The following is a 27,906-nucleotide window of genomic DNA, read 5'->3' as shown; positions in this document are numbered from 1 at the left end:
AGCGGTGGGCAGGCCCATGACGATGTTACTAAACCAGTCCGTGCGGAGACTGACGCAATTATTCAGGCTTAGTCCATATACGTCAAGTACTTGGTACTTCCGGCATAACTGGTGAATGAAACAAAACCTCTCGAGAAACTTAGCTGAAAGCTTTATCCTGAAAACAGAAAACTACACGTGAAAGATTTATGTAAGATTTGTTGGCGGTGATAAAGTATCGCTGAACGGGCGCGATGTCAGGTCGTACGAGATAAGGAGGAGCACAGCTTCTCGATGGGACAGATAAGTCAGAGCGTAGGACTTGTGTATCGGAAGGTGAGCGCGATGGACGCACCGGCGGATGCCAACGCAGAGGTAGCAGCGCTGATGCCGCAGGTGAGTCCACTGTACGCTGTATACTGTACGCTGTACCAAAGCCAGACAACTTGCGGGAGAAGAGCCGCTATGATCTGCCACCTCGTAATCTTTTCTTAATCAGCCTATTCTCTGTTGATCTCCGAGTTACAAGTAACCTTGTACGTGGAGTTTGCGTCAAAGGTGTCACCGATTACGATTATTGTCTACAAGTCACAAAGACTATCGATCCCGCAAATAGTGTAGCTCTCACAAGAATTGTACGTACGATGAAAGACTCATCGTGAAACTGACAGGCCGCAGATGCCGCTCTCCGGGCAAAATGTTTAGTAACTCCCCTTAAGGGGGGTAGGACGTCAAACGGGCTGACTTGGAGCAGGAGAGGCACCACAGGACATTTTAATTTCCACTGTCTATACCTTTACAAGTAAATTCATAAAACTTGGTCAGCATGACCAGCAAGGATTCAGGATTCACACTCGTAGCAGCGGAAGTTCAAAAACATAACCAAATATTTTTTTTTACGTGTGAAATTTCATCATCTTTTCACTTACTGTTCGCTGCATTTGTTGCTATAGCTACACTTTTCTTCATAAGTTAGACATATTCTTCGATGAATTTTCCACAGCATACAAACCATACTTACAGGTGTCTGAAACTCAAGAATCTATTTAATTTATGAAAAAATGAATGAGCTGTTACGTTTTAAACTTTATGTTTAGAAAAAAATCAAATTTTGTAGTTAATTATCTCAATTTTTACCACAGTTTTTAATAGATTTGGAAAATTCTAGTTTCATATACCTGTGAGTATGGTTTGTATGCTGTGCAAAATTCATCAAAAAATCTCTCTTACTTGTGAAGATAAATATACTTATAGCAACAAATGCAGCCAACAGTAAGTGGAAAAAATGATGAAATTTCATATCGCAAAGAATTATTTTGTTATGTTTTTGCACTTACACTGCTACGAGTGTGAGTCCTGAACACTTCCTGATCTTGCTGACAAAGTTTTATGAATTTATTTGTAAAAGTATGGACAGTAGAAAATAAAATGTCCTGTGGTGCCTCTCCTGCTCCAAGTCGGCCCGATTGACGTCCAACCACCCCTTAAGAGAACAGACTGGTCGCCTTGGAGCGCTGCAGGTGCTGTAGGACTGGCACCAGATGGTCCATGTGGCCCTCCACCGATGACGTAAGTTGCGGCAGTGCACATCAGTGTGCGTGACTCTAGTTGTATACAAACATCAGAGTGACGAGGGATGATGCGGACACGTGACAGCATTTGGACGTGTCCACGACCACTCGGTGAATCAACTCACTCAATTAGTTAGTGTGTCAACGTTTACTGTCCATCGCGTCTACAGTCAATTGTGTAGCACTCACTGCCATGTTGCACAACGTAGGAATAATGACCCTAAAAAGAGCCTAGCGGACGGGTCGTTGAAAATGATCCGTTTCAAACCTGACAGAAATTCATACTGACATGTCCGTCTAAACCGGTTTCCGAGCGAAGATTGCGAAGGGAATTGGGTGGAATGGACATTTGGAGTCGGAAAAAGACCATTACGCATTGTGGCATATAAAGGTCAACATCTTCATTGGGCCAGACAACAAAAAATTTGGAAATTTGTGGTAAGCTCGTATGGGACCAAACTGCTGAGGTCATCGGTCCCTAGACTTACACACTACTTAATCTAACTTAAAGTAACTTACGCTAGGGATAACACACACATCCATGCCCGAGGGACGACTCGAACCTCCGATGGGGAGAGCTGCGCGAACCGTGGCAAGACGCCCTAGACCGCATGGCTACCCCGCAGACAACACACATAAAGCTGACTGGCGGAGTACAGTGCGGTCTGCCGAGTTTTTATTCCGATTATTTTCAAATGGTACAAGGTGTCGAGTGCACCTAAGGTCTAATAAGTCGTTTAACACGCAGTGAGGGTGCAGGTTGTAATTCAGACCAGAGGTTCTTCTCCGATGTGCAGCGTCAACAGTTCTGACTGCTTCACTGATTCGTACAACAGAGATAACGTCACTGACTGGTGTTGCGTAAACGCGATCCTTCACGTAACCCTACAAAATGAAGACTAATGAAGTGGCATCGGGAGTGCGACGGGCGGTGTCGTGGGTCTACATCTACATCTACATCTACATGACTACTCTGCAATTCACATTTAAGTGCTTGGCAGAGGGTTCATCGAACCACAATCATACTATCTCTCTACCATTCCACTCCCGAACACCGCGCGGGAAAAACGAACATCTAAACCTTTCTGTTCGAGCTCTGATTTCTCTTATTTTATTTTGATGATCATTCCCACCTATGTAGGTTGGGCTCGACAAAATATTTTCACATTCGGAAGAGAAAGTTGTTGACTGAAACTTCATGAATAGATCTTGCCGCGACGAAAAACCTCTTTGCTTTAATGACTTCCATCCCAACTCGCGTATCATATCTGCCGCACTCTCTCCCCTATAACGCGATAATACAAAACGAGCTGCTCTTTTTTGCACCCTTTCGATGTCCTCCGTCAATCCCACCTGGTAAGGATTCCACACCGCGCAGCAATATTCTAACAGAGGACGAACGAGTGTAGTGTAAGCTGTCTCTTTAGTAGACTTGTTGCATCTTCTAAGTGTCCTGCCAATGAAACGCAACCTTTGGATCACCTTGCCCACAATATTATCTATGTGGTCTTTCCAACTGAAATTGTTCGTAATATTAACATCCAGGTACTTAGTTGAATTGACAGCCTTGAGAATTGTACTATTTATCGAGTAATCGAATTCCAATGGATTTCTTTTGGAACTCATGTGATCACCTCACACTTTTCGTTATTTAGCGTCAACTGCCACCTGCACACCATACAGCAATCTTTTCTAAATCGCTTTGCAACTGATACTGGTCTTCGGATGACTTTACTAGACGGTAAATTACAGCATCATCTGCGAACAACCTAAGAGAACTGCTCAGATTGTCACCCAGGTCATTTATATAGATCAGGAACAGCAGAGGTCCCAGGACGCTTCCCTGGGGAACACCTGATATCACTTCAGTTTTATTCGATTATTTTCCGTCTATTACTACGAACTGCGACCTTCCTGACAGGAAGTCACGAATCCAGTCGCACAACTGAGACGATACTCCATAGGCCCGCAGCTTGATTAGAAGTCGCTTGTGAGGAACGGTGTCAAAAGCTTTCCTGAAATCTAGAAATACGGAATCAACTTGAGATCACCTGTCGATAGCGGCCATTACTTCGTGCGAATAAAGAGCGACCCTCAACTTTAACGTGGTATTTCCGACAACAATTTAGCTGTGTGTTTGCCGACCGTCAAAGGAAGTCGAAGCAGTGGGAGCCTCTGCTCACCGTTTTGTAAAAAGACTATCCGTTCACATTTCATCAAGGCATAGGACTGGCTGCGTAAATTGTACACAGGCATGTTTAAATGTTAAATTATTTAAAATTTTTGTCTTTTGTTTTATTCTTATAACATAACTGCAGCAAATGATTTTCCTACTTGTATTATTTAAACAAAACTCAGCCTGAACAGACCATGAAGTCCCAATGGTACCGACCGAGCGCCGTGTCATCCTCAGACTACAGGCGTCACTGGATGCGGATATACAGGATGGTCCACTGATCGTGACCGGGCCAAATATCTCACGAAATAAGCGTCAAACGAAAAAACTACAAAGAACGAAACTCGTCTAGCTTGAAGGCGAAAACCAGATGATGCTATGGTTGTCCCGCTAGATGGCACTGACATAGGCCAAACGGATATCAGCTGCGTTCTTTTAAATAGGAACCCCCATTTTTATTACATATTCATGTAGTACGCAAAGAAATATGAATATTTTAGTTGGACCACTTTTTTCGCTTTGTGGTAAATGGTGCTGTAATAGTAACAAACCTATGACTCACAATTTTAGACGAACACTTGGTAACAGGTAGGTTTTGTAAATTAAAATATAGATCGTAGGTACGTTTGAACATTTTATTTCGGTTGTTCCTGTGTAATACATGTACCTTTGTGAACTTATCATTTCTGAGAACGCATGCTGTTACAGCGTGATTACCTGTAAATACCACATTAATGCAATAAATGCTCAAAATGATGTCCGTCAACCTCAGTGCATTTGGCAATACGTGTAACGACATTCCTCACAACAGTGAGTAGTTCGCCTTTCGTTATGTTCGCACATACAATGACATTGCGCTGACGCATTTTGTCAGGCGTTGTCAGTGGATCATGATAGCAGATATCCTTCAACTTTCCTCACAGAAAGAAATCCGGAGACGTCAGATCCGGTGAACGTGCGGGACATGGTATGGTGCTTTGAGGACCAATCCACCTGTCATGAAATACGCTATTCAATACCGCTTCAACCGCACGTGAGCTATGTGCCGGACAGCCATCATGTTGGAAGTATATCGCCATTCTGTCATGCAGTCAAACATCTTGTAGTAACATCGGTAGAACATTACGTAGGAAATCAGCATACATTGTACCATTTAGACTGAAAACGATAAAATGGGAGCCAATTATCTTTCCTCCCATAATGCCGCACCATACATTAACCCGCCAAGGTCGCTAATATTACACTTGTCGCAGCCATCGTGGATTTTCCGTTGCCCAATAGTGCATATAATACCGGTTTATGTTACCACTGTTTGTAAATGACGCTGCGTCGGTAAATAGAACGCGTGCAAAAAATTTGTCTTCGTCCCGTAATTTCTCTTGTGCCCAGTGGCAGAATTATACACGACGCTCAAAGTCGTCGCCATGCAATTCCTGGTGCATAGAAATACGGTAGGGTGCAATCGATGTTGATGTAGCATTCTCAACACCGAAGTTTTTTTGAGATTCCCGATTCTCATGCAGTTTGTCTGCTACTGATGTGTGGATTACCCGCGACAACAGCCAAAACACCTACTTCGGCATCATTTGTTGGAGGCCGTGGTTGACGTTTCACATGTGGCTGAGCGCTTCCTGTTTCCTTAAATAACGTAACTATCGAGCGTGATACCACGGACTTATACGTTTGTGGCTATTACAGAGTCATCTATCACAAAGCGAAAAAAGTGGTCCAACTAAAACATTCATATTTGTTTACGTACTACACGAATATGTAATAAAAATGGGGGTTCCTATTTTAAAAACGCAGCTGATATCCGTTTTACCTATGGCAGCGCCATCTAGCGGGTCAACCATAGCGCCATCTGGTTTCCCCCCTTCAAGCTAGACGAGTTTCGTTCTTTGTAGTTTTTTCGTTTGATGCTTATTTCGTGATATATTTGGCCCGGTCACTGTCAGTGGACCACCCTGTAGAGTGACATGTGATCAACACATCGCTCTCCCGTCCGTTGTCACTTTTCGTGACCGGTGCCTCCAACTGCCAACCAAGTAGCTCCACAATTGCCCCCACAAGGGCTGAGTGCACCCCGTGTGCCAACAGCGCTCGGCAGACCGGACGGTCACCCACCCAAGTGCTAGCCCAGCCCGAGGGCGCTTAACTTCGGTGATCTGAAGGGAACCGGTGTTACCATTGTGGCAAGGCCGTTGGCTCTTATATTATTTAATGACTTTTGAAGTCTCACTCAGTTTTTTGAAACAAAGCCAGAGATTTTGAACATCTTAAATCCCTCGAGTCATTATAAACTTTTACACCATCTTTTTTTTTCTGAAGAGGCAGTCCAATGAAATCTTTTCTTAATTTTCTTACTCCTTCAGCTTATTTATCAGGAAGCGTATATTCTGATGTTTTTGATTTATTGAAGATCTGGTTTCGTATACCAACTTTCGACAGCATTCGCGGATGTGTGCCGCTTGTTAAAAACAATCCACTAGGGTTTTTCATCCGCTGATTGACCACGTAGGCTGAGAACTCTTGACCTTATCTCATTTGGGCACTTACACCGTTATTACTATCCACGTTTCATCAACACTGATGGTGCAAGATGTGCCACTGAAGCACACATGTCGGCCGGGGTAGCCGAGCGGTACTAGGCGCTATAATCTGGAACCGGCCTACCGCTACGGTCGCAGCTTCGAATCCTGCCTCGGGCATGGATGTGTGTGATGTCCTTAGGTTAGTTACGTTTAAGGGGACTGATGACCTCAGAAGTTAAGTCCCCTGGTGCTCAGAGCCATTTGAACCACTTGAAGCACACATACGGCAAAACAATAGGCCTTCTTCTCTATCCCTGTATTACTCCGTTAATTGCTGGTCTTGTAGTTTCTTCCATAGAGACTGTTCTGTATCAGTATGCCGCAAGCCACCTGACGGTGTGTGTAGGAGGGTACTTCTGATACCACTATCTGATCCGTCCTTCCCTGTTCCACTCGTGACTTGCACGAGGGAAGAAGATTATCGGTAAGCCTCTGTGATAGCTCTCATTTCTTGAATTTTTTGATCGTGGTAATTTCGTGATTTGTATGTGTGTGTGTGTGTGGGGGGGGGGGGGGGGGGGAGGGGGTTCAAAAATGTTTCAAATGGCTCTGAGCACTATGGGACTTAACATCCGAGGTCATCAATCCCCTAGAACGTAGAACTACTTAAACGTAACTAACCTAAGGACATCACACACATCCATGCCCGAGGCAGGATTCGAACCTGCGACCGTAGTACTGTGTTGTCTGACTCCTTCCGGAAAGTGCTCACTCGAAATTTCAATCGCAAACCTCTCTGTGATGGAAAGCGCCTGTCTACATCTACATGACTACTCTGCAATTCACATTTAAGTGCTTGGCAGAGGGTTCATCGAACCACAATCATACTATCTCTCTACTATTCCACTCCCGAACAGCGAGCGGGAAAAACGAACACCTAAACCTTTCTGTTCGAGCTCTGATTTCTCTTATTTTATTTTGATGATCATTCCTACCTATGTAGGTTGGGCTCAACAAAATATTTTCGCATTCGGAAGAGAAAGTTGGTGACTGAAATTTCGTAAAAAGGTCTCGCCGCGACGAAAAACGTCTATGCTGTAATGACTTCCATCCCAACTCGTGTATCATATCTGCCACACTCTCTCCCCTATAACGCGATAATACAAAACGAGCTGCCCTTCTTTGCACCCTCTCGATGTCCTCCGTCAATCCCACCTGGTAAGGATCCCACACCGTGCAGCAATATTCTAACAGAGGACGAACGAGTGTAGTGTAAGCTGTCTCTTTAGTGGACTTGTTGCATCTTCTAAGTGTCCTGCCAATGAAACGCAACCTTTGGCTCGCCTTCCCGACAATATTATCTATGTGGTCCTTCCAACTGAAGTTGTTTGTAATTTTAACACCCAGGTACTTAGTTGAATTGACAGCCTTGAGAATTGTACTATTTATCGAGTAATCGAATTCCAACGGATTTCTTTTGGAACTCATGTGGATCATCTCACACTTTTCGTTATTTAGCGTCAACTGCCACCTGACACACCATACAGCAATCTTTTCTAAATCGCTTTGCAGCTGATACTGGTCTTCGGATGACCTTACTAGACGGTAAATTACAGCATCATCTGCGAACAACCTAAGAGAACTGCTCAGATTGTCACCCAGGTCATTTATATAGATCAGGAACAGCAGAGGTCCCAGGACGCTTCCCTGGGGAACACCTGATATCACTTCAGTTTTACTCGATGATTTGCCGTCTATTACTACGAACTGCGACCTTCCTGACAGGAAATCACGAATCCAGTCGCACAACTGAGACGATACCCCATAGCTCCGCAGCTTGATTAGAAGTCGCTTGTGAGGAACGGTGTCAAAAGCTTTCCGGAAATCTAGAAATACGGAATCAACTTGAGATCCCCTGTCAATAGCGGCCATTACTTCGTGCGAATAAAGAGCTAGCTGCGTTGCACAAGAGCGATGTTTTCTGAAGCCATGCTGATTACGTGTCAATAGATCGTTCCCTTCGAGGTGATTCATAATGTTTGAATACAGTATATGCTCCAAAACCCTACTGCAAACCGACGTCAATGATATAGGTCTGTAGTTAAATGGATTACTCCTACTACCCTTCTTGAACACTGGTGCGACCTGCGCAATTTTCCAATCTGTAGGTACAGATCTATCGGTGAGCGAGCGGTTGTATATGAGTGCTAAGTAGGGAGCTATAGTATCAGCGTAATCTGAAAGGAACCTAATCGGTATACAATCTGGACCTGAAGACTTGCCCGTATCAAGCGATTTGAGTTGCTTCGCAACCCCTAAGGTATCTACTTCTAAGAAACTCATGCTAGTAGATGTTCGTGTTTCAAATTCTGGAATATTCCATTCGTCTTCCCTGGTGAAGGAATTTCGGAAAACTGCGTTCAATAACTCCGCTTTAGCGGGGCAGTCGTCGATAACAGTACCATCGGCACTGCGCAGCGAAGGTATTGACTGCGTCTTGCCGCTTGTGTACTTTACATACGACCAGAATTTCTTCGGATTTTCTACCAAATTTCGAGACAATGTTTCGTTGTGGAACCTATTAAAGGCATCTCGCATCGAAGTACGTGCCAAATTTCGCGCGTCTGTAAATTTTAGCCCATCTTCAGGATTTCGTGTTCTTCTGAACTTCGCATGCTTTTTCCGTTGCCTCTGCAACAGCGTTCGGACCTTTTTTGTGTACCACGGGGGATCCGTTCCATCTCTTACCAATTTATGAGGTATGAATATCTCAATTGCTGTTGCTACTATATCTTTGAATTTGAGCCACATCTCGTCTACATTCGCATAGTCAGTTCGGAAGGAATGGAAATTGTCTTTTAGGAAGGCTTCTAGTGGTACTTTATCCGCTTTTTTAAATAAAATTATTTTGCGTTTGTTTCTGATGGATTTGGAAGAAATGGTATTGAGCCTAGCTACAATGACCTTGTGATCACTAATCCCTGTATCAGTCATGATGCTCTCTATCAGCTCTGGATTGTTTGTGGCCAAGAGGTCAAGTGTGTTTTCGCAACCATTTACAATTCGCGTGGGTTCGTGGACTAACTGCTCTAAATAATTTTCGGAGAATGCATTTAGGACAATCTCGGAAGACGTTTTGTGCCTACCACCGGTTTTGAACAAGTATTTTTGCCAACATACCGAGGGTAGGTTGAAGTCCCCACCAACTATAACCGTATGAGTGGGGTATTTATTTGTTACGAGACTCAAACTCTCTCTGAACTGTTCCGCAACTGTATCATCGGAGTCTGGGGGTCGGTAGAAGGAGCCAATTATTAACTTAATTCGGCTGTTAAGTATAACCTCCACCCACAACAATTCGCACAGAGTATCTACTTCGACTTCACTACAAGATAAACCACTACTGACAGACACCAACACTCCACCACCAATTCTGCCTAATCTATCTTTCCTGAACACCGTCTGAGACTTCGTAAAAATTTCTGCAGAACTTATTTCAGGCTTTAGCCAGCTTTCTGTACCTATAACGATATCAGCTTCTGTGCTTTAAAGGTCTCGTAAGGTCTGCCACTGGAGTACATTGTGCATCCATATAACGCTCTCGCGGCGACTAAATGATCCCGTGACCGCTCTTCGTTGGATCTTCTCTGTTCTGTCAGTTCTATCTGGTAAGGGCGCCAGACTGATGTGCAATACTCAAGAACCGGTCTAACAAGCGCCCTGTAACTGCCAGTCCCTACACCATTCATCAATCCCTTGTATGTAATTTTGGAAATTGATATTGTCTCCTGGCGTTTCTACTTTCTTGTAGACAACCTCATAATCTAAGAACAATCTGAAAGAGCTTTCGACGCATTCTGCTAGGTAATTTAAAGTGCTTATTTCAATAGTGGTACGAGTCCATTACCTCCACTTTTCTGTCTATAATGCTTCTGAAATTAATGGTCCAAACAAACAGAAAGAAAGATTCATCTCTAGCAAGAAGCCATTTGCCTGAATATTTCCGGTATCTCAACTGCAGATTTTTCAGCATTCATTTAACTGTAGGACTCTGTATATCAGATATACACTGTACACAGTAACGGCCGTATCATACTTCCTTGGAGTACTCCAGAAATTACATGTACATCTGTCGATGTTGTTCCGTTTAGAGTAACGTACTAAATTCTACCTGCAAGGAAGTCCTGAATCCAGTCGTAAACACTGTTTGATACTCTGTAAGCTCGTATTTTTTTCGCTGGGGGACTGGGTCAAATGCATTCCTCAAGTCAAGGAACACGGCATCATCCTGATGCTATGGATCTCGTGGAGGAACACAGCGAGCTGGGTTTCGCAAGATCTCAGTTTGCCGATCCCTTGTTAAATTTTATAGAGGAGATTCTCGTTCTCCAAAAACGTCGTAATACGTGAGCACAAAACGTGTTCCATAATTCTATAAGAGATTGGCGTCGACATTCTGGGCCTATAGTTACGTGCTTATGTCGTACGACCCTTCTTGGAAACGGGAATGACCTGCGCATTTCTTCCACCTGATAGGTACCTTTCGTTGCTCCAGTGAACTTCGATTAACTGCTGCTAGAAGGGGAGCAAATTCTTTCGCATAATCTTTGTAGAATCTTATAGGTATCTCATCTGATGCTGATGTCTTTCCACGACTAAGCTATTGTAGTTGCTTTTCTGTTCCACGATCGGTTATCTCAATGTCTTCCATTTCGGCGTTCATATGATAGTTGAGAGGAGGGACCGTATTACGATTTTCAGCGGTGAAATAATTTCGGAAGACTGTATTCAGTAATTCGGCTTCCTTTCTGTTATCTTCTGTTTTTGTGCCTGAATGGTCAATGAGTAAATGAATAGATTATCTCGAACAGCTTAGCGATTTTACGCAAGGCCAAAAGGTCCTAGCGTGTTTATTCGGATCGGCTGCCAAAATTTTACTTTCAAAGTCACTGAGCGTTTCTCTCAAGGTTCTCCTTAGGCTCATTTTCGCCTCGTTCAGCTTTTGTTTGTCTGCTAGGTCTTGACTTTCGTTGAATGTTTGATGAAGCTCTCTTGGTTTGCGTAGCAGGTTTTTAACACGGCTATTAAAGCACGGTCTGTATTTCCTGTCCTTTAAGCCCCTGTTCGGAACATACTTGTTTAAGTCATATTGAACAATGCTTATGAATGTTTTCCGCTTGTTCTCCACATCTTCGTCCTCTGCACTGAATATCTGTTACTAACTATTCAGATATTCCGCAATTTGTATCCAATCACTCCTGTTAAACAAAAATATTTTCCTACTTTTTTTAACATTCCTTGTGACACCTATCGTCATAGTCGCTAATCACAGCTGTATGATTGCTGATACCTTCCTTCACGTTAACTGATACGATAAATTCCCCTCTGTTTGTGGCTATGAGGTCTCGTAAGACATTTCCTTTTCGAATTGCTTCTCTAATTATTTGCTCGTGGCTGAAGTGAAAATTGCAATTGGAAAGGGATTTTTCATAGCTGTAACTATAGCCATTTCAAAGTCTAGCACTGCTGTTTTCGGTGACCACATAAGCATCTTACTTTTCAATCGAGAAAAGTCTTTGATGTATTTTGACTTTTGTGCGAGAGCAAAGCAAATAAAATACCTTCGTATTCTTCTGCGTTTCCGATGTCAAGGTGTACGATGTACAATTGTTTAAACTGTTTCGAACAACCGTCAAATGCCGCATCCACAAGAACAGCTTAATTTTCACACAGTATTTTCTCATCTTGTTCACAAACAAACACAAGGACTCTTTTGTCAGGAACAGACCCATCGTCAATTTTCAAAAAACTGTTACCTTTAGTTAGTTTCCGAATGCCTTCGCTCAGTCGGTTCTCCGAACTAGTGCATGGTTCTGGGTCGTTCTAGTAGCTTCCGTTCTTGCTTTACCAGTGCAGTGTTGGAGATCTCAAAATTTGGCATATATGCGATGAAATCTAAACCTTGATCTTTTATATCTCGAAAATAGTCTTTATAAATTTGGAAAATAGGCACTGGCTTTGTGTGGAATCTTTTCCTGCAGTTACGCATTCGTATCTCATTCTGCGCATCTACTTCGTCAGACGTGCTAGAATGTTACTGTTCAGTCATGGTTTTGCCATTTGCAGCATGTTATTTTCAATGGAGAGAAGTCTTCCGAAGTAAGAGTGATTTCAGGCGTGCCGCAGGGGAGTGTCGTAGGACCGTTGCTATTCGCAATATACATAAATGACCTTGTGGATGACATCGGAAGTTCACTGAGGCTTTTTGCGGATGATGCTGTGGTATATCGAGAGGTTGTAACCATTGGAAAATTGTACTGAAATGCAGGAGGATTTGCAGCGAATTGACGCATGGTGCAGGGAATGGCAATTGAATCTCAATGTAGACAAGTGTAATGTGCTGCGAATCCATAGAAACAAAGATCCCGTATCATTTAGCTACAATATAGCAGGTCAGCGACTGGAAGCGGTAAATTCCATAAATTATCTGGGAGTACGCATTAGGAGTGATTTAAAATGGAATGATCATATAAAGTTGATCGTCGGTAAAGCAGATGCCAGACTGAGATTGATTGGAAGAAGCCTTAGGAAATGCAATCCGAAAACAAAGGAAGTAGGTTACAGTACGCTTGTTCGCCCACTGCTTGAATACTGCTCAGCAGTGTGGGGTCCGTACCAGATAGGGTTGATAGAAGAGAGACAGAAGATCCAACGGAGAGCAGCGCGCTTCGTTACAGGATCATTTAGTAATCGCGAAAGCGTTGCGGAGATGATAAACTCCAGTGGAAGACTCTGCAGGAGAGACGCTCAGTAGCTCGGTACGGGCTTCTTCACGGAAGAGTCAAGCAGTACACTGCTCCCTCCTACATATATCTCGCGAAGAGACCATGAGGATAAAATCAGGGAGATTAGAGCCCACACAGAGGCATACCGACAATCCTTCTTTCCACGAACAATACGAGACTGGAATAGAAGGGAGAACCGATAAGGTACTCAAGGTACCCTCCGCCACACACCGTCAGGTGGCTTGCGGAGTGTAGATGTAGATGTAGATACGTGGGCTCGGTACTTACTCCGTTAGGGATTCATAAGCCCAACCAGTCCTTGTGCGGCTGGCTGCGATGACCACCCTTGAGAAGACACGGATTGCCTTATTTTGTTGTAATAATTCCCATTACTCACTTTCTATAAGTCAAGTAGTTCGGGCCTACGAAACTATGCGGAAATGGCGGCTGTCGGCGAGAACATTGTCTAACTGACGGAGACAGCACATCCGCCGTTCGTAAACGACTGGCTGAAAATTAGTTGTGGGGGACGCTCTAGTCAGAAAACCGACAGTGCAAGCCTAGTTGGCCGGAAGTCTCACAGGGCCAGCCCCACCTACAAAAGGGTCGGAAGCACCACGGCACAAAGCCGACTTAGTCGCAAGGGCAACGCAATGGGATACCCATCCACATCTCAGGAAATGTGTCATTCACCACAACCCGCACGTACAACTGACTTTGTAACCCCCCCCCCCCCCCCTCACATATCGATCCTAATGTCAGTGAAAAATTAAACCGCGTGTACCTAATGGAAATTTGGGAAAAGCAATCGTCACTAAAGTTAACCTGTCGGTAAAGAGGGAGGAAAGGGTTACATCTAAATCAAAGGAAAAGTGCAAATGAAAAAATGAAATTGGTGGAAATTAATTTTGAGAAAAGGATAAAATTAATAGAAAAGTAAATGTGCGGTCGTTACGTTAACAATTAATTGGCGTTAATTAGATATTTGAGATTTGGGGAAAATTACGGTCGCCAGTCCTATGGACAACTACTATAATAACTGAAAATGGAAGATTATTGAACATATAATTAGCGCTAAAAGCGTGGCAACTGAAGGTTGACACGCGTTGTGTGAAAACTGAAAGTTTGTCAGAAGTAATAAATTTCGCTACACTCTAACTTAATTTAGCAAAAGAATTAATAAAACCGGAAAATTGAAAGTTAATTTAGTGACTGAAATTAATAGTGAACTTAGTTTCTGAAGCACATCGAAATTCAGTAAAATACGGTTAGTCTTGGGTTACCTCAACAATCATTTCAAAAGCTACTTGAATCTACTCAATTTAGAAATAAGAGATTTAACTTTGAGCTTGAATTAAATGATTCTGAACAATTAACAATAGTAAAATTTAGCACGTACCAAGCTGAGCTGCCGTCACAGGTAAGCTAAAATACGGTAACAAAACTCGCACTCTTAATTTGTGCTTGTGTAATATAAATATTGTAGCCAGCTATGAATAACTTAACTGAACTTTGAAATTAAAGCAATGCAATCGAATGATATTACTTTAATGCTGCCGTTTGAATTTCAACGAAACTCGGGTTCATTCCGGAAAAGGAAGGGACCCTGTTTGGTAATGCAATTGGGACAATGAGCAACAAAGGTTCATGCTACGTTGCTGAAATTTAGTGAGACAAATTGAACAGTTTGAAAAGCTGAGGTCTGCCATACAGTTCTAAAACTTTACGTGCTACCAGCCTTCCTTGTTGGTTGATTAAAGGTTTGAAGTCGTCGGTGGAGGAGGTGGCGACAGTCACTCATTGTCGGCCGTCGCTGTTGCAGAAGCTAAGATGGTGGCGCGCCTTCTTCTCGACACGGTCTCCAGCCGGAACGGGCTCTTGATGTGTGCCAGCTAACGCTCCCGTCCGCGACACCATGTCAGAAACTAACATAGCAATTCAAGCGCAATTACATGCTGCCAAATCCCGAAAGCGCGGCAACTCGCGGGAGCATCACACAACACACCTGCTCCACTGCCCTCCTCCAGCCAGACTTTCCTCTGCCCGCGCTCCACGCGTCCGAGTTCACACTACCGAAGATCCTAAACACTTTGGTTCTCCACACGACCTATCGATGTATTCGTTCGATAGCACAGTTTTCCCTGGGCAAGACCTAGCGTATAAATACAAATAGTATTTACAAAACAAACCAATTATACATCGACATAAATGCATTTATATACAAATAGTAAAACAATTACAATATACAAAGACACAGAAAAGGAATACCTTCAGGTAACAAAATAAGGAAAAAATTATAGTACAATAGATGGAAATTCCTAGGGTAACAGAACAAATATTGAATTTAATTGATGAAAGGAGAAAATATAAAAATGCGGTAAATGAAGCAGGCAAAAAGGAATACAAACGTCTCAAAAATGAGATCGACAGGAAGTGCAAAATGGCTAAGCAGGGATGGCTAGAGGACAAATGTAAGGATGTAGAGGCTTATCTCACTAGGGGTAAGATAGATACTGCCTACAGGAAAGTTAAAGAGACCTTTGGAGATAAGAGATCCACTTGTATGTACTTCAAGAGCTCAGATGGGAACCCAGTTCTAAGCAAAGAAGGGAAAGCAGAAAGGTGGAAGGAGTATATAGAGGGTCTATACAAGGGTGATGTACTTGAGGACAATATTATAGAAATAGAAGAGGATGTAGATGAAGACGAAATGGGAGATACGATATTGCGTGAAGAGTTTGACAGAGCCCTGAAAGACCTAAGTCGAAACAAGGCCCCAGGAGTAGACAACATTCCATTAGAACTACTGACAGCCTTGGGAGAGCCAGTCCTGACACAGCTCTACCATCTGGTGAGCAAGATGTATGAGACAGGCGGAATACCCTCAGACTTCAAGAAGAATATAATAATTCCAATCCCAAAGAAAGCAGGTGTTGACAGAAGTGAAAATTACCGAACTATCAGTTTAATAAGTCACAGCTGCAAAATACTAACACGAATTCTTTACAGACGAATGGAAAAACTAGTAGAAGCCGACCTCGGGGAAGATCAGTTTGGATTCCGTAGAAATAGTGGAACACGTGAGGCAATACTGACCTTACGACTTATCTTAGAGGAAAGATTCAGGAAAGGCAAACCTACGTTCCTAGCATTTGTAGATTTAGAGAAAGCTTTTGACAATGTTGACTGGAATACTCTCTTTCAAATTCTGAAGGTGGTAGGGGTAAAATACAGGGAGCGAAAGGCTATTTACAATTTGTACAGAAACCAGATGGCAGTTATAAGAGTCGATGGACATGAAAGGGGAGCAGTGGTTGGGCAGGGAGTGAGACAGGGTTGTAGACTCTCCCTGGTGTTATTCAATCTGTATATTGAGCAAGCGGTAAAGGAAACAAAAGAAAAATTCGGAGTAGATATTAATATCCATGGAGAAGAAATAAAAACTTTGAGGTTCGCCGATGACATTGTATTTCTGTCAGAGACAGCAAAGGGCTTGGAAGAGCAGTTGAATGGAATGGACAGTGTCTTTAAAGGAGGATATAACATGAACATGAACATCAACAAAAGCAAAACGAGGATAATGGAACGTAGTCGAATAAAATCGGGTGATGCTGAGGGAATTAGATTAGGAAATGAGACACTTAAAGTAGTAAAGGAGTTTTGCTATTTGGGGAGCAAAATAACTGATGATGGTCGAAGTAGAGAGGATATAAAATGTAGACTGGCAATGGCAAGGAAAGCGTTTCTGAAGAAGAGAAATTTGTTAACATCGAGTATAGATTTAAGTGTCAGGAAGTCATTTCTGAAAGTATTTGTATGGAGTGTAGCCATGTATGGAAGTGAAACGTGTACGATAACTAGTTTGGACAAGAAGAGAATAGAAGCTTTCGAAATGTGGTGCTACAGAAGAATGCTGAAGATTAGATGGGTAGATCACGTAACTAATGAGGAAGTATTGAATAGGATTGGGGAGAAGAGAAGTTTGTGGCACAACTTGACCAGAAGAAGGGATCGGTTGGCAGGACATGTTCTGAGGCATCAAGGGATCACCAGTTTAGTATTGGAGGGCAGAGTGAAGGGTAAAAATCGTAGAGGGAGACCAAGAGATGAATACACTAAACAGATTCAGAAGGATGTAGGCTGCAGTAGGTAATGGGAGATGAAGAAGCTTGCACAGGATAGAGTAGCATGGAGAGCTGCATCAAACCAGTCTCTGGACTGAAGACCACAACAACAACAACAACAACAACAACAACAACAGATGGAAATAGGAGGATATGCATTTCCGGCGTTTCACGCCCATAGCAGAAAGCCGACTTAGTCGCAAGGGCAACGCCACGGGATACCCATCCAAATTTCAGGAAATGTGTCATTCACCAAAACAGCACGAACAACTGACTTCTTGGGCCTGCGTTGAAGTTCAGCTTGTACCCTGTCGACACTGGTCTCAGTCACAGTGGGACGTCCGCTTCGAGGAGGTCTTTGGCTCTGCCTGTCTCTTTAGTTCTTTTTATCGGTTCGTTATGCTTGTTTTTGCCTGTGGTACTGTCTCGTACTATCAACGATAACTCCGCGGTATCCTTGTCACACATTTAGATTCTGCACACCGGACGACACATTGTGCGTTCTCCTGGTCTGTCGTTACTTTGGTGCTCTCCAACTCAGACCTGCAACAATGGGCAGACGACAAATCTCTAGCCTATATCTTTAAAAATCTCCAAGCTATCGTTATTTGTCATGATAGTGGGACTTCATGGACGCACTGTATTAATATAGCGCAGTCATCGTCATCATCATCATTTAAGACTGATTATGCCTTTCATGGTTCAGTTTGGAGCATAGTCCCCCCCTGTAAAATTCCTCCATGATCCCCTACTCAGCGCTAACATTGGTGCCTCTTCTGATGTTAAGCCTATTACTTCAAAATTATTCTTAACCGAATACAGGTACCTTCTCCTTGGTCTACCCTCTACTGCTGAACCCTGAGTCTCTTGGGTAACCTTGCTTCTCCCATGCGTGTAACATGACCCCACCATCTAAGCCTGTTCGCCCTGACTGCTACATCTATAGAGTTCATTCCCAGTTTTTCTTTGATTTCCTCATTGTGGACACCCTCCTTCCATTGTTCCCATCTACTAGTACCTGCAATCATCCTAGCTACTTTCGTATCCGTAACCTCAACCTTGTTGATAAGGTAACCTGAATCCACCCAGCTTTCGCTCCCATGCAACAAAGTTGGTCGAAAGATTGAACGGTGCACAGATAACTTAGTCTTGGTACTGACTTCCTTCTTGCAGAAGAGAGTAGATCGTAGCTGAGCGCTCACTGCATTATCTTTGCTACACCTCGCTTCCAGTTCTTTCACTATGTTGCCATCCTGTGAGAATATGCATCCTAAGTACTTGAACCTGTTCAAACTTTGTTCCTCCTATTTGGCACTCAATCCGTTTATATCTCTTTCCCACTGGCATTACTTTTGTTTTGGAAATGCTAATCTTCATACCATAGTCGTTACATTTCTGATCTAGCTCTGAAATATTACTTTGCAAACTTTCAATAGAATCTGCCATCACAACTAAGTCATCCGCATATGCGAGACTGCTTATTTTGTGTTCAGCTATTTTAATCTCACCCAGCCAGTCTATTGTTTTCATCATATGATCCATAAATAATATGAACAACAGTGGAGACAGGTTGCAGCGTTGTCTTACCCCTGAAACTACTCTGAACCATGGACTCAACTTACCGTCAACTCTAACTGCTGCCTGACTATCTATATAAAGACTTTTAATTACTTGCGAAAGTTTGCCTCCTATTCCATAATCACGTAGAACAGATAATGACCTCCTCCTAGGAACCCGGTCATATGCCTTTTCTAGATCTATAAAACATAGATACAATTCCCTATTCCACTCGTAACACTTGTCCATCATTTGCCGTAAGCTAAATATCTGGTCCTGACAACCTCTAAGAGGCCTAAACCCACACTGATTTTCATCCAATTGGTCCTCAACTAATACTCGCACTTTCCTTTCAACAATACCTGAGAAGATTTTACCCACAACGCTGATCAAAGAGATCCCTCTGTAGTTGTTACAATCTTTTCTTTTTCCATGTTTAAAGATCGGTGTGATTACTGCTTTCGTCCAGTCTGATGGAACCTGTCCCGACTCCCACGCCATTTCAATTATCCTGTGTAGCCATTTAAGACCTGACATTCCACTGTATTTGATGAGTTCCGACTTAATTTCATCCACCCCAGCCGCTTTATTGCACTGCAATCTATTGACCATTTTCTCCACTTCCTCCAATGTGATCCTATTTCCATCATAATTCCTGTCCCATTGTACATCGAAATCTGAAACATTACTGATCGTATTTTCACCTACATTGAGCAACTCTTCAAAATATTCCCTCCATCTGCCCAAGGCATCCACGGGATTCACCAGCAAAAAATTCCTGTCCAAAATACTTGTCGTTTCCTTCGTACCTTCCTTTCGAAGACTGCTAATAACACTCCAGAATGGTTTTCCAGCAGCTTGACCCAAGGTCTCCAACCTGTTCCCAAAGTCTTCCCAAGATTTCTTCTTGGATGCTGTAATTATCTGTTTGGCTTTGTTTCTTTCTTCAACATAAATTTCTCTGTCTACCTGAGTTCTAGTATGTAACCATTTTTGATATGCCTTATTTTTCCTTTTGCAGGCTGCTTTGACTGTGTCATTCCACCAAGCTGTTTGCTTCATCCTACCTTTACACACTACTGTTCCAAGACATTCTTTGGCCACTTCTAGTACTGTGTCCCTGTACCTTGTCCATTCCTTTTCCAGTGACTGGAATTGACTACATCCAACTAACTGGTACCTTTCTGAGATCGCTGTTATGTACTTGTGTCTGATTTGCTTATCCTGAAGTTTCTCCACTGTTATCCTCCTACACATGGACCTGACCTCCTGCACTTTCGGCCTCACAATCCGAATTTCACTGCAAATTAAATAATGATCAGTGTCATCAAAGAATCTCCTGAATACACGTCTGTCCCCCTCAGCCTTCTTGAATTCCTGATCTGTTATTATATAGTCAATGACAGATCTGGTTCCCCTGACTTCCCAAGCATACCGGTGAATGTTCTTATGTTTAAAAAAAGAGTTTGTGATTACTAAGCCCATACTGGCACAGAAATCCAAGAGTTGTTTCCCGTTCCTGTTGGCCTCTCCAAAATATACCCATAACCTTTTCATACCCTTCTGTTCGATTTCCAATCCTGGTATTAAAATCACCCATGAGCAGAACACTGTCATTGTCCTTTACTCTAACAACTACGTCACTGAGTGCGTCATAAAAACTATCCATCTTATCTTGATCTGTCCCTTCACAATGCGAATATACTGACACAACCATAATTTTCTTGCTAGACACTGTCAAATCTATCCACATCAGTCGTTCATTTACATACCTTATTGCAACTACGCTTGGTTCCATTTCTTCCCTGATGAAAAGCCCTACACCCCATTGTGCTATTCCTGCTTTGACTCCTCACAGGTAGACCTTGTATTCTCCCACTTCCTCTTCTTTCTCACCCCTTACCCTAATGTCACTAACAGCTAAAACGTCCAAACCCATCTTACTTGCAGCCTCTGCCAGCTCTACCTTCTTCCCAGAGTAGCCCCCATTGATATTAATAGCGCCCCATCTCGTTACCATTCGTTTGCCGAGTGTAGTTGCAAACGGAAATCGTACTGCACTTAAATTATAAAATAACAGGTAAAATTTGCTTTGAAACTGAAAGCCTCTTTAAATATACGTAAAATCATGGTTTAAAGGGTTTCAGATCAGTACACTATGGAGCTGCGCGGAGTGGCCTCGTGGTTAGAGGCGCCGTGTCACGGATTGCGCGGACCCTCCCGCTGGAGGTTCGAGTACTCTTTCGAGAATGAGTGTGTGTGTCGCTCTTACCGTAAGTCAGTTTAAGTAGTGTGTAAATCTAGGAACCGATGACCTAATGACCTAAGGAGCTTGGTTCCTTAGAGATTCGCACACATCTGAACATTTTTTACACTATGGAGCTCGTATAGCCGCTGGTACCTGGAAGTTAAATTTTGTTGTGTTTGCTAATACACGTGTAATTAGCCACAGACGTGCACGCGAAAAAGGAAGACGAGATATGATCGCTCGTGATTTAATATTTAGTTTTATCTTCGTTTCTTCACTCGTGCTAAATCCGACACTGTAAATTCGAATCTGTTAGTAAGTGCAACGTTTAATGAGAAGTTTAATAAAAAATTTAATGTAATTGGAACAGCGTGAAATGAAAATCACTTATAAATAATAGATTTAAGCTATCAGTCGTCCTTTTGAAGTTTTATTGGCGGATCTAGATTTCAGCTACATACTAGCCATTCTCAATGTTATGAATACAACAGGTACATAGATGATGTCATAAAAAAGTTGCAATTAATGGCTCAACTCATATGGTTTGTATATTACATACCACTATCATTTTTGATCAATGCGTGTAATGCCTGTTGGTCGGTCTTCATCCACAGTTCATTCAATACTAATGCTTGGGGAAGGCGGGCTGTGTGGAGAACACATCGGTTGGTTATATGGAGCCATTATGTGGACTACATCTAAAGCTCGAAGGAAGTAAACCACTTCAAATTTAATTACATAAAATGGAACATAGGTAAAATTCTTACATTGGCGTCCGATTTATTTCATATTTATCATAAAGTAATAAAATTTCCATGTTCACTCCTTGTGAGTCCGTTATTATTATTAAAACATTTAAATTAAGTCACGTGGGTAAAACATTTTTAATTTTTAAAAAATATTTTTTTAAATTTATAAAACATTAGAAGACACGTCCTGTATACATCTGTTAGTTGATATGGCTTAAATATATTTATTTGTATATTATATCTCCCTTTATTAAAACATAATAAGTATATTGTACATCGCATTTATTAAACATAGATGACTCCAAACATCAGTCAGATGCATGGTTATTACAATTTGGCAGTCTATTAGGGTTTTTTAGGCCCCAAGCAAAAATAGCTGTAGTTGAAGGTTAACCGACGTTCCGCTGATTAATGTTCAATGTGGATGAAGCCCGACCAACAGGCGTTACATGCATTGATCAGAAGTGATAGTGGTATGTAATATACAAACCATATGAGTAAAGCCATTAATGACAAAGAATGGGAATTTCACTCTGCAGCGGAGTGTGCACTGAGATAAAACTTCCTGGCAGATTAAAACTGTATGCCGGACCGAGACTCGAACTCGGGAACTTTGCCTTTCGCGGGCAAGTGCTCTGCCGACTGAGCTTGCCCAAACACGACTGACGCCCCCTCTTCACAGCTTTACTTCCGCCAGTACCTCGTCTCCTACCTTCCAAACTTTACAGAAGCTCTCCTGCGAACCTTGCAGAACAGTTTTAATCAGCGAGGAATATTCATATCAGCGCACACTCCGCTGCAGGCTGTGGATAAGCTATGTCTCCGCAATATCCTTTCTTTCAGGAGCGCTAGTTCTGCAAGGTTCGCAGGAGAGCTTCTGTAAAGTTTGAAAGGTAGGAGTCGAGGTACTGGCGGAAGTAAAGCTGTGAGGAGGGGGCGGGAGTCGTGCTTGGGCAGCTCAGTCGGCAGAGCACTTGCCCACGAAAGGCAAAGGTTCTGAGTTCGCGTCTCGGTCCAGCACACAGTTTTAACCTGCCAGGAAGATTCATTATTCATTAAAGGTAACTTTTTTATGAAATCGTCTAGCTATGTACATGTTGTATTCTTAGCATTGAGAATGGCTAGTTTCTAGCTGAAGTCTAGATCTGCCAATAAAACTTCAAAAGGACGACTGATAGCTGAAATGTATTATTTAAAAGTCAATATAATAGTCGCTGCGTGCAACAGCCTTCGGAATGGAAGGTAACCTGATGAAAATTACTTAGTTTAGAAAGCAACAAAGTGAAAATATCGTCTACAACAAGGCAGGTAATATGTAATGTCGACGCTCGCCAGTAAATATTCTCTGTTTTGAAGCAGTGACTGCCAACGGGAGCTACACCACCCACGAAAGTTATTAGAAAGAGTCTGTTAGTGTTTTTTAGGCCCCAAGCAAAAATATCTGTAGTTGAAGGTGAAACGACGTGCCGCTGATTAATGTTCATAAGACTGCTCTTAACAACTCTGATGACGATAAAAAATATAGAATACGTGTTTCGAACATAGATCTGCACGGCTTCTAAGTAAGAACCGTTCGTGTTAATAGTTGGTACTGGTATATTATAACTGCACAATAAACGTTTTACCCTAATTGGATATCTGTGAAGGGTTACAGTCTTAGATTCAACGAGGGAAGGGAAAGACAAAAATGAAGTTGTCATTGTCTTCAGTACGATGATCGATATGATGCAGCTCTCCACGCTAGTGTTTAAGCCTCTTTATATTTTCAAAGCTACAGGAGTTTGCATACCTTTGAATACGGTTACTGTATTCAGTCCTTGATCCCCCCTCTACGGTCTACGACGGTTATTCCTGTTATCCCCCACCCACTCCTTCTTCCAATATAAACCCGTTCAATCCTTGGTGCCTCAGGATGTTTCCTATCAACCGACCCCTTCTTTCAGTCGTTTTATCTACTTCTTATCTCCACAGTTCGATTCAGCACTTCCTCATTAGTTATTTGACCTACCAATCTAATCTTCAGCTATCTGTGGCATCACATTTCAAAAATGTTTATTGTTTTCTTATCTGACTTTTATATGGTTCGTTTTTAATTTCAGTGCAAAGCAACACTACAGACAAATACCTTCAGAATAGTGTTCCTAACACTTGAAATTATATTCGATTTTAACAAATATGTCTTGGTTAAGAATACTTTTTTTTCTTGGTATTGCCAGTTTGCTTTTTACATTCTCTCCACTTCTAGCATCGTCACTTAAACAGTCCGACAAAATAAACTAAACTACCCGGAAAGATAGGAGGAGACCGAATGCAGCTTCACGGGATGAGAGGGAATGTGATCTTATTTTAGTGGTTGTAAAACTGAGTCCAGTTTGGCAGTATGAGCACACTTGTCAGTATGATGCTTCATTCCCTGTGGCATCGTTGCACGCATTGATGGGGCTTGGAAGGGTGTCATAAAATCGTTGTATCCTCCCCTGAGGCAAGCCATCCCGCAACAATCGTTCCTCATATCCTGCATATTAGCACTGGGAGAGTTTATGTGCTACCTGGTCTCACAGGAGCTATACTGGGGACAGGTCTGGGGATCTTGCTGGCCGTGGGATTACCTCAGCATTACGCTGACAGTTCTTAGATACATGTGCTTTGTGTGGACGAGCATTATCCTGTTGAAAAATTGCACCACGATAGTGTCACATGGGAGATAAGAGGACGTGACGTACCGTTCTGCTGTCAAGGTTCCCTCGATCACTAACAGCCGTGACCTGAAATCGTACCCGCACCATGAGGCCAAGAGTAACAACGCAGTTCCTCTCCAAAACACTGGAGGAGTGGGACCTATTCCCAGGTCTCCGCCATACTCGCCGATTATAGTCATCCGTGGTAGTGTAGAAGCGTAATTCATCTCTGAACACAATGCGACGCCGCTGACCTGCAGTCCTCGCCTCCCAGTCACGGCACCAGTCCAAATACGGACGTTTGTGATGTCTGAACGGAAACTTATCCATTAATTCCATGTCCCTGCTGCTGCTAGTCTCCAACCAGCGGCGTGGTATGACACGGAATGTTGCAGTGAGTCCGTCCCTTGTCCTCAAATGCCAAGCGCAATTGTGAATGGGTTACGATGCGTTTGGTGCACCGTGCGGTGGGGGGCAGAGGTGGTCGACCACAATCTTGACAACCAGTACGGACACCCACACGTTTCCATGCTTTCGCATCCGAATACCTCCACGTATCTGGATACTGTACTATTCGACCAGCTTGCCAAGTGGGGACCCACAGTGAGACTTCTTTCAAACTCTGGCAGGTGCTGACAACGCTGTCTCATACGAGCACGCAATATCTCCTTGTTCTCCGCAGTGATGAGTCACCATCTGAGGCTGTGCATTTCGCTTATACACTGATCAGCGAGAACATTATGACCACCGACCTACTAGCGATATGAACCCGTCCAGGCGATAGCAGCTTTACCTGGTGGTGAATGACTGCTACTCAGACACACACACGTTGCATCAAGTATCAGTGAGCGTGTTGAGGCATGAGATCTATCTGAGCTTGACAGATGTCCGATTGTGATGGCTGACTTAGGAAACAGCACAACTTGTGCGGGGTTCTAGGAGTGCTGTGGTGAGTGTCCTCAACACGTGGTGGAACCAAGGTGAAACCACGTCCAGACTTCGTGGGGTTGAGCGGCCACCATTCATTACAGATATCGGACGTCGTAGGTTGGTCAGACTGGTAAAACACGAAAGGTGGCGAACAGTGGCGGAACTAACGTTAGAATGCAGTGTCTGAACACACAATGTACCCTACACTCCTAACGATGGGCCTCGCTGCTGACGGTCCATGCACGTGCCAATGTTAACCCTCGACATCGATAACTACGACTGAAAATGCCACTGGAAGTTGGTGCAGTGGCAGAGCGTCGCATGGTCTGATGAATTCCGACACCTTCTTCATCGTGCCCATCCAATGGCTTCCAGGGGAACAGCTCCTCAACGGAGACGGGACGGGCAGGACGGAGACAAGCTGGCGGCGGCTCCATTATGTTCTGGTGAACATTGACGTGGAACCGCGTGACCGCTACGGTCGCAGGTTCGAATCCTGCCTCGGGAATGGATGTGTGTGATGTCCTTAGGTTAGTTAGGTTCAAGTAGTTCTAAGTTATAGGCGACTGATGACCACATGTGTTAAGTCCCATAGTGCTCGGAGCCATTTGAACCATTTTTGAACATTGACGTGGGCATCCATGGCTGTAGTGGAGCTCGTGCAAGGCACCATGACGGCCAAAGAGTATCGTTCACTGGTTGCAGACCACGTGGACCACTCCATAGCGAACATATATCCTGACGGCTGTGACGTTTTTCAACAAAATAATCGGCCATGCCATAAGGCCAGGAGTGTGATGGAGTGGTTCGAGAACACGCCGTATCTAAACCTACTCGAACACATCTGGGATGTGACTGAATGTGGCCTCAAAGAGCTCGTCACCCCTTCCCGAAACTTGCCTGCGCGCAGATGCGGTGCCAACTCCTTCGAGCGACGTGTCCAGGTCTCATTGCTTCCACACCTTGATGCGTCGCCGCTGTTACAGGGTGTTTCAAAAATGACCGGTATATTTGAAACGGCAATAAAAACTAAACGAGCAGCGATAGAAATACACCGTTTGTTGCAATATGCTTGGGACAACAGTACATTTTCAGGCTGACAAACTTTCGAAATTACAGTAGTTACAATTTTCAACAACAGATGGCGCTGCAAGTGACGTGAAAGATATAGAAGACAACGCAGTCTGTGGGTGCGCCATTCTGTACGTCGTCTTTCTGCTGTAAGCGTGTGCTGTTCACAACGTGCAAGTGTGCTGTGGACAACATGGTTTATTCCTTAGAACAGAGGATTTTTCTGGTGTTGGAATTCCACCTCCTAGAACACAGTGTTGTTGCAACAAGACGAAGTTTTCAACGGAGGTTTAATGTAACCAAAGGACCGAAAAGCGATACAATAAAGGATCTGTTTGAAAAATTTCAACGGACTGGGAACGTGACGGATGAACGTGCTGGAAAGGTAGGGCGACCGCGTACGGCAACCACAGAGGGCAACGTGCAGCTAGTGCAGCAGGTGATCCAACAGCGGCCTCGGGTTTCCGTTCGCCGTGTTGCAGCTGCGGTCCAAATGACGCCAGCGTCCACGTATCGTCTCATGCGCCAGAGTTTACACCTCTATCCATACAAAATTCAAACGCGGCAACCCCTCAGCGCCGCTACCATTGCTGCACGAGAGACATTCGCTAACGATATAGTGCACAGCATTGATGACGGCGATATGCATGTGATCAGCATTTGGTTTACTGACGAAGCTTATTTTTACCTGGACGGCTTCGTCAATAAACAGAACTGGCGCATATGGGGAACCGAAAAGCCCCATGTTGCAGTCCCATCGTCCCTGCATCCTCAAAAAGTACTGGTCTGGCCGCCATTTCTTCCAAAGGAATCATTGGCCCATTTTTCAGATCCGAAACGATTACTGCATCACGCTATCTGGACATTCTTCGTGAATTTGTGGCGGTACAAACTGCCTTAGACGACACTGCGAACACCTCGTGGTTTATGCAAGATGGTGCCCGGCCACATCGCACGGCCGACGTCTTTAATTTCCTGAATGAATATTTCGATGATCGTGTGATTGCTTTGGGCTATCCGAAACATACAGGAGGCGGCGTGGATTGGCCTCCCTATTCGCCAGACATGAGCCCCTGTGACTTCTTTCTGTGGGGACACTTGAAAGACCAGGTGTACCGCCAGAATCCAGAAACAATTGAACAGCTGAAGCAGTACATCTCATCTGCATGCGAAGCCATTCCGCCAGACACGTTGTTAAAGGTTTCGGGTAATTTCATTCAGAGACTACGCCATATTATTGCTACGCATGGTGGATATGTGGAAAATATCGTACTATAGAGTTTCCCAGACCGCAGCGCCATCTGTTGTTGACAATTGTAACTACTGTAATTTCGAAAGTTTGTCTGCCTGAAAATGTACTGTTGTCCCAAGCATATTGCAACAAACGGTGTATTTCCATCGCTGCTCGTTTAGTTTGTATTGCCGTTTCAAATATACCGGTCATTTTTGAAACACCCTGTATGTGAGCCATAGGTCGACATACCAGCTATTTGGTAAGTGGTCATTA

The 27,906-nt window shown here is 43.4% G+C and overlaps 1 protein-coding gene across 1 annotated transcript in view; it reads left to right on the top strand.

Annotated features, from left to right (window-relative positions):
* Positions 1–306: 306 nt before the first annotated feature.
* Positions 307–27,906, top strand: part of LOC126365918 (peptidoglycan-recognition protein LA-like) — a 351,809-nt gene continuing 324,209 nt past the window's right edge. The window contains exon 1 of the mRNA XM_050008663.1: positions 307–375. Within this exon, the coding sequence (XP_049864620.1) occupies positions 325–375 (51 nt within the window). The 5' untranslated portion in view covers positions 307–324. The remainder of the gene's footprint in view (positions 376–27,906) is intronic.

This window comes from Schistocerca gregaria, chromosome 4, assembly GCF_023897955.1.
Source record: "Schistocerca gregaria isolate iqSchGreg1 chromosome 4, iqSchGreg1.2, whole genome shotgun sequence".
NCBI lineage: Eukaryota > Metazoa > Arthropoda > Insecta > Orthoptera > Acrididae > Schistocerca > Schistocerca gregaria.
This window is presented reverse-complemented; position numbering and strand designations above follow the sequence as displayed.